The 8401-nt window shown below is 43.4% G+C and overlaps 1 protein-coding gene across 1 annotated transcript in view; it reads left to right on the top strand.

Moving 5' to 3' along the window:
• The first annotated feature begins 2429 nt into the window (after nt 1-2429).
• LOC122556059 (alpha-2-HS-glycoprotein-like) overlaps nt 2430-8401 on the top strand; it is a 25926-nt gene continuing 19954 nt past the window's right edge. The window contains exons 1-2 of the mRNA XM_043702466.1: nt 2430-2750; nt 6226-6336. Of these exons, the coding sequence (XP_043558401.1) occupies nt 2547-2750; nt 6226-6336 (315 nt within the window). The 5' untranslated portion in view covers nt 2430-2546. The remainder of the gene's footprint in view (nt 2751-6225; nt 6337-8401) is intronic.

Here is an 8401-nt window from a genome sequence, read left to right as displayed (position 1 = left end):
GGTCCGGGTGTCCCATAGGTGTTCTCTGAAACGCTCCGCAAGTAGCCTGCCTGTCTCCCCAATATAGAGGAGGCCACATCGGGTGCAGAGGATGTAATAGATGATGTGTGTGGAGGTGCAGGTGAATCTGTGGCGGATATGGAAGTTTCCTTTGGGGCCTTGGAGGGAGGTGAGGGGGGAGGTGTGGGCGCAAGTCTTGCACCTCCTGCGGTTGCAGGGGAAGGTGCGGGGAGTGGAGGTTGGGTTGGTGGGGGGTGTGGATCTGACGAGGGAGTCACGGAGGGAGTGGTCTTTACGGAATGCTGATAGGGGAGGGGAGGGAAATATATCCTTGGTGGTGGGGTCCGTTTGGAGGTGGCGGAAATGACGGCGGATGATGCGCTGTACATGGAGGTTAGTGGGGTGGTAGGTGAGGACCAGTGGGGTTCTGTCCTAGTGGCGGTTGGAGGGGCGGGGTTCAAGGGTGGAGGGTCGGGAAGTGGAAGAGATGCAGTGGAGATGCGGTGAAGATGCGGTCGATCACATCGGGGGGGAAATTGCGGTCCTTGAAGAAGGAGGCCATCTGGGATGTGCGTTTTTGGAACTGGTCCTCCTGGGAGTCCAGGTAGCTGTGGGCATTTCTTGGCCCTTAATAGCCTCCTAATTGATTTTTAAAATTCTCTCCTGCTTCCTTTATATTCCTCAAGGGCCTTGTCTGATTTCAGTTTCCTTTTTCTTTTTGACTACACTTCCAATATCTATTATCATCCTGAATCTTGTCATCCTTAACTTTCAAATTGACAGGAACATGTTAGTCCTGAACTCTGATCAACTGGCCTCTAAAATACATCTACAAGTCAGAGTTGGATTGACCCTCAAACAGCCACCTCAATCTATTTTGTCCAGTTCCTGCCAAATATTGTTATAATTAGCCTTCCCTCTGCTTAAAACTTCACTTTCACCTGAGGACCAGTTCTATCCTTATCTACAGCTATCTTAAAACTTATGGAATTATGATCACTGTTCCCAAAATGCTCATTCACTGAAACTTTAATTACCTGATCAAGATCATACCTAATATACGGTCAAGTATGACCCCTCCCTTAGTTGGATATTCCACATATTGTTATAAGATGACTCCTGGATGTACCTCACAAATTATACCCCACTAAGTCCTTGGCACTTAGGGAGTCTCAGTTAACATTGGGGAAGTTAAAATGACCCACTACAACAATCTTTCAATGATCTGTCTACACATCTGTTCTTCTATCTCCCACTAGCTGTAGGGAGGCCTATTGTATAATCCCATTATGACAAATGTACTTTTCTCATTCCTGAATTCTACCCATATGGCCTCATTGGATGATCCCTCCAAGATGTCCTCTCTTAGTGCAGCTGTGACATTCTCGTTAATCAGTAATGTGACCTAACATAACTCTGGGTTCCCTGCTGATCCAGAAAGTGAGAGTTTGCTGTGGAGATGAACCCCCATGCTGGCCATGTTAAATTTTACCCAAAGTTTCTCTTTAGAGTGCACACAGAAGTCCCAACAGATCACAATCAATTCAAAACCGCAAACTGCTGAGAACTTTCCCTTATCCTCATAGTATAATTGTCAGTATCTAGCAAAGTTCCACCTTAATGAAATATAACTAGATTTTCAACAATCTATTAAGTCATAATTACTGCTGAAAAACCACAATGGTTCTGGAAACTAATTTCATTTTTGTAAAACTAATGTTTTCATGATGATCAAACTCCATTTTGTTCAATGCAGTGAAAACATTTTAAATGATGAGTTATTATATATCAGCTTATAATGTGTATTTTTTAACTCGTTAAAATTAAAATTACAAACTACTTTGGATAGTCAGTATTACTGGCTTGCAGTCTGGAAGAATTCTTCTATGTCATTCCTACCCTGATCTCTGCTTAATTACATCAATGTTGCTAACATCTGGACATCCCGTGGACTTGGAGCTGGTTCAAATCGACATCAGGAAAGGTAAAATTCATGTCACTGGGATCACTGATATTGTGGGCAGCTTTCTTCATGGTGAACATGAATACTCTCAGTTTACCCCTAACAGCAAAATTTCAGTCATTTGTCCAGCACTGAGGAAAACTAAAGAGAAAATAATTATTTTTAAATTCAGGATAGAAAGTTTGAAAGATTAAGTAAATAACAGGAGGATATTGAAAAAAGATATTTCTTCAATGTTTAGTTGAACCAAACATTGAAGATGTTGTGTGTGGCACTTGCTGTAATTTTGTAATTTTCCTCTTGTCAGAGTGGCCTTCATTGCAACATTTGTTCTGATTCTAACAAGACTGATCTTATCTTTGATTTCACAATCAGTATTGTCATTTTGCAATTGTTTATTCTGGGCCATGTGACATTTTTACACTGATTCCTCCCCAGACCCAGAGGATTTAAAGCTGTCTGCGATATGGATTTTCACTGTCAGTTCTGTCTGTCTCATGCTGTGTGACCAGTCATCTCTGCTGCATTAGACTTGGTTAGAAGTGTCAGAATTTTAAAGTGCCAGTGTAGCTTCCCAAAAAACATGAAGTTATTTCTTGCTTTTACAGTCTGTCTGCAGCTGTTTACATCTTGGACTACAGCTTTAGACAATTATGTTGCAGTACCATGCAATGGTCAGGGAGTGCTAGCTTTGGCGGAACTGACAGTTGATCACATCAATAAACAACGGACACACGGATACAAGTTTAGCCTGGACAGAATAGAAAACGTACAGGAACTGAAGGAGGTATGTATGAAAGCAAAGATGGTTGACTGACGTAAGTTACAAGTTGGTGGCATGGTGGCTTAGTGGTCAGCACTGCTGCCTCCCAGCACCAGGGTCCCAGGTTCAATTCTAGCCTTGGGTGACTTTCTGTGGGGAGTTTGCACATTCTCCCTGTGTCTGCGTGGGTATGCTCTGGTTTCCTCCCACAGGTCAAGTGAATTGACCATGTTAAATTGCCCATAGTGTTAGGTGCATTAGTTAGAGGGAAATGGGTCTGGGTGGCTTACTCTTCAGAGGGTCGGTGTGGACTAGTTGGGCTGAAGGGCCTGTTTCCATACTGTAGGTAATCCAATCTACGAATTGAACACTGTTTTATTGGGCAGAAATGCTGGTTCTCTGACACACTGAGAGAGGATGCGCTTCAGAACTGGATTGAGAGAGGGTGGCAGTGGGTGGACAGCTTGCAAGATTAAGGTAGTAGGGAATATTCACTAAGAAAGGGGTGGCACAGCGGCTCAGTGATTAGTTCTGCTGCCTCACAGTGCAAGAGACGCGGGTTCGATTCCAGCCTCGGGCGATTGTGTGGAGTTTGCACATTCTCTCTGTATCTGCATGGGCTTCCTCCCACAATCCAAAGATGTGCGGGTTAGGTGAATTGGACATGCTAAATTGTCCATAATGTTCAGGGATGTGTAGGTTTGGTGCATTAGTCAGAAATAAATGTAAAGTAATAGGTTAGGCGAATGGGTCTGAATGGGTTACTCTTCAGAGGTTGGTGTGGACTTATTGGACCAAATGGCCAGTTTCCACACTGTAGGAATTCTATGAAAATAGCAGGAATACTTGGAAGTGAGTGCACTGGAGCTATACATTTAAGTATAATCAATGAGTCAGACCTGTCAGTGACATGCATGGGCTTTACTGACTTTTCCTTCTGTGGAAAAAACCTAAATTGATTTTGCAAAGAGTTAGAGGGCACTGCTGATCCTTCAAACCACAGAAATAGAATGGAATGTATCCATTGATTCCTCTTGGCTCCAGCCATCAGCTGATATTGGTTGGAGTGTGCATGACAAATGTCAGCCAGTTCAGACCTAAAATCTTGCTCTTGACAGAATAAGACTCTAATTTTAAGATTTAAGTTAACAGTGCACTGTCTGCAGATGGCTGAGTGGGGCCATCAATTCAGAAGATGCCAGTGGTCCAGAGATAACTGTGGGGTATATCGTGTAGTGAGTTCTACCACATCATTTTATGGTCACATGGTAATTTTCATGCAGACAGGATGGGTCTCCAAATTCAACCCACTCTGGCACAAGATGCAGGATTATGCCAAATACCTCAAACAGGGGGCTGAACTTTACCTGTCCTCTTGGTGATGGACTGGGATGAAGTGGGGATCCTCATGGGGGAGTACTGGGTTTGGGGTGGTGTACCTGTCATCTTCCTGTCACCAGGCTCTCCTCCACTAGAGGCCATGGCTGAAGTTTCATCAGTTTCAGGCCGGCTTACTGCTCCAGGTGGAGAGCAACAGGTACATCTTAGTGCCCTCTCAATAACTTTGTCAGCAGTGAGTAGTCTCCTGTGAAACAGCATTGCCAGCTCTCACCTACACCCTCGCCATTGATCGGGCTTGCCTGAGTCCCCAGATCCCACTTGCCTGGTTGGAAGGGTAGACTTCCTCCAAGGTGGACCCTTTTTCCAGGTGTTATCCCACTGTTTTCAATTGGCTCTAGGGGTCAAACAGCCATCCTCAAATCAACAAGTAACTCTGTGGCAGAAAGGACTAGGTCAGGTTAAACACCCTAGGCAAAAGTGGATATTGCAGATTCTGGACATTAGAGTCAAGATTAGAGTAGTGCTGGAAAAGCACAGCAGGTCAGGCAGCATCCAGGAAAATCAACGTTTTGGGCAAAAGCCCTTCATCAGGAATAAGGCTGGGAGCCTTGGAGAGGAGAGGTAAATGGGAGAGGGGTGGGGCTGGGGAGAAGGTAGCTGAAAGTGCAGTTGATGGATGGAGGTGGGGTAAAGGTGATAGGTCAGAGAGGAAGGTGGAGTGAATAGGTGGGAAGGAAGATGGACAGGTAGGACAGGTCAGGGCTCCAAGGCGGAAGATGAAGCATTCTTCCTCCAGGCATCAGGTGATGGAGTGGCAGTAGAGGAGGCCACTGGTGTGGACTTATTGGACAAAATGACCTGTTTCCACACTGTAGGACCTGCATGTCTTCGGCAGAGTGGGAGGGGGAGTTGAAATGTTTGGCCACAGAGTGATGGGGTTGATTTGTGTGGGTGTCCCGGAGATGTTCTCTGAAGTGATCTGTGAGTAGAGGTCCAGTCTCCCCAATGCAGAGGAGACTACATAGGGAGCAATGGATACAATAAATGATGTGTGGAAGTGGAGGTAAAGCTTTGATGGATGTGAAAGACTCTTTTGGGGCCTTGGACAGAGGTGAGGGGGTGGGGGAGGGGAGGTATGGGCACAGGTTTTGCAATTCCTGTGGTGGCAGGGGGAGGTATTTTCCTGCTCCTCGGATGCTGCCTGACCTGCTGTGCTTTTCCAGCACTACTTTAATCCAGGCTAAATACCCTGTAAATGTGTGTAAGCATCATGATGCACTGTTATTCTGTTCCTCTTCATTGCAATTTTGGAAGTACACCAATTTTTCCCTCCCATTGATTTGAATGATTTCAGCTTCCAACTAGTGTTAACCAGTCTCTTGAAGCTCTAGTGGAGGAGTTGGGAAAGGTCATTCAAATGCAGAGTCATCCTGCAGATTAATACTCAGAAGGCAGTGGGAGTCTCTCGCCATGCAGTAATGTATTGGCCTGAATCCCTCAGTCTTCAGTGCTGTTCTTTGTCCTATGTATATATTGTCCTATGTCCCTGCATCAATGTTCCTTTCTACCATGGTTTCCCTGGGTGACAGTGTCATCTTGTGCTATCTACCTTCTAATTTCTTACTTCGTCAAAGTTTTCCCTCACTCAGAGAAGCAGATTTGGTGACATGCAATGAGCCGCTGACAATGGAGACCTTGTGGTTCATCTGTGAAGAATGTTTTCTTTCTGCTGGAGTCTAAAATGGTCTTGTTGTTACTTTAAGCAACTCTGTCTCTGCATCAGCCAGCTGCTTTTGTTTCCTGCCTGCTTTTTAATACGTATTCTGAGTCTGTCAACTGGATGACAGACTCTCACCCGACTCTTAGATCTGCAGTTAGAGGACAGTGTGCTTTTGCTTCATAGCAAGGCATGAGTTTAGGTGGGGTGGCTGATCATCCAGAAATAAAACAAAACAGCTGAAATGAGGAAAAAGTGAGTGAGCCACTTGTAAATAATGAAATGTAATGTGGAATATCTGAACTATTTTTATCAATGTTCTTGAACAAACTAAATTATATAAGTACTTGTACTTTCCCACAGTGAATTATTCTACAATGCACTGTAATCTGAAAACATCCTTATTCCATGTTAAATATGAAACAAATATTTTCTTTACAGGCAAATGGGACCAGCACCTATTTTTTGGACATTGATCTTCGAGAGACAAAGTGCTATGTGCTGAACCCAAAGGCACTCAATGATTGTGAAATTCGATCGTTCAAGGAAACTGTGAGTATTCTTCCCTTAAACACAAATCAAAGGATCAAAGTGTTACTTAAAATTTTAGAAATGTATAACTTATATGATGTGGATTGCTCTGGGGAAATGGTTATTGGATTGCAAGCAAGATGGGGAGAGGGCTCTTCTTTCTTTGTGATTGAACTATGGGAAGCCCCAAATGTAAAATTCCCACTGGGCAAATACAATCGAGAAAAAAATAGACAATTTGTTCACTAAAAACTTTTTTAGATCTCTCACTCTGTATCTGGTGTATCATCCAGTTTAAAATAAATTGTTTCATACTGATGTTAAAGTTATGCTAGTCATAGCACATCTAGTTTACAATGTCCAACATAAGCAAAAGGTTGGAAAAACATCCAGAGTATGTACAAAGGCCATTGAATTACCAGCCTTTGCAAAACAGAATGGAGCAGGGTAAAGATAGTAGGGGGGGTGAAGATGAATTATTTTCTTGATGATAAAAATTGGGATTGATAACAGCAAGAAGCTTAAGAAGTAATGGCACCGTCATTTAAACTTATGTTGTGATTTCTGGCCAACCCGATCAGAAATTTAACTAGGTGGCAATACTTACATGCAATGAGAATGCAAAAACAGGTGCTAAATATTTTATAAATAGGGATACCAATAGGGATCAAATGATACTTAGCTTCCTGGCATTTCGTATGTTTTAAGGTCAGAAGTAAAGGATGTGAACTTGCAGTCTAGCCAGCAATTGTAAGCAAGGAAATCATTTATCAAAAGCTAGGATCTGATTCCAACAAGATCATACCCTGTTTTAGACTGATTACATTGTTTTGATGAGCAGAAGGTGATTCCTTCCCTGCTATTCTTCACATACATTCATCTGGAGTGACTTGGCTATTCACTCTGTGTTCTTGCAAGGTAGAATTCTTACCAATTGAGAACTGATGTGAACTCTGCTAAAAGTCAGCTAAGGCCCAAAATCAAGCAGGGATTAATTATTTTAATTTACCAGGGTGGGTTTTTTTTAGCAGCTCAAGGTGATTTCATTTTTATTTGAGGTGAGAACCTCTAAATCATCATTGTAGGTAGCAGTGGTCAACCCCAAGGATATAAAGCATTTTTTCTCTGCTAGAATTTGGAATAGGGCCTGCACCTTGTACAAGCTAGGTAAGGGAACAGGACATGTTGGTGCTCATATTGTTCAACATACAAGCTTTGATATCGCATGTTAAAGGACAATGAACATTCATGAAGAATATAGTTGAGTTTTTGCTTTGTAGGAAAGTATGTGGGCCAAATGTTCCAATAAAAGTTGGATTCAAAGTTATATGTATACCTTTCAATGTCTTCAGTGCTGGAGATTCCTGGATAGGGGCCTCCTGATATGAATATGTCTAAGTATTTGCAAATCTAGCAGTGATGAAATCTTTCCTAGAAACGATGTCTGATTTTTGCAGCAGTCAATGTGCAGTGTTGTGTACCTGAGATGTCCAGCTACTCACTCTGACAGTGAAAGGCCACATATGTAAAGTTAAATTTGTGGTCAGGGAAGCAATTATTTAAGGCATTAGGGTGTTAAATGAGAGAGAGTTTAGGGTACCAGGTGTGTGAAGGCTGTTGTGTCCCAGGTTGGTGAGGTTGGGTGGGTAGGGTGTGATTTGCAATGGTTTAGCATGTCAGATACGTGAGGGAGGGCTGTGAAGCAGGTGAGTAGTATGCTAGGTGTTTGGGGGTCACTGCTGTGTGAGTGGGGTGCCATGTGGGTGAGTGCTTGGGATGCCAGACTGGTGGGATTCCAGTTGGGTGATATAGGTAGGGTCTCAGGTGCATAGGATGCCAGTGTGCCAGGTAAGTGAATGAGTGCTGGAGTAGGATTGGAGGTAAAAACAATGACTGCAGATGCTGGAAACCAGATTCTGGATTAGTGGTGCTGGAAGAGCACAGCAGTTCAGGCTGCATCCAAGGAGCAGCGAAATCGACGTTTTGGGCAAAAGCCGTTCATCAGAAATAAAGGCAGAGAGCCTGAAGCATGGAGAGATAAGTTAGAGGAGGGTGGGGGTGGGGAGAAAGTAGCAAAGAGTACAAT

Source organism: Chiloscyllium plagiosum, chromosome 13 (genome assembly GCF_004010195.1).
Source record: "Chiloscyllium plagiosum isolate BGI_BamShark_2017 chromosome 13, ASM401019v2, whole genome shotgun sequence".
Taxonomy (NCBI): Eukaryota; Metazoa; Chordata; class Chondrichthyes; order Orectolobiformes; family Hemiscylliidae; genus Chiloscyllium; species Chiloscyllium plagiosum.
This window is presented reverse-complemented; position numbering and strand designations above follow the sequence as displayed.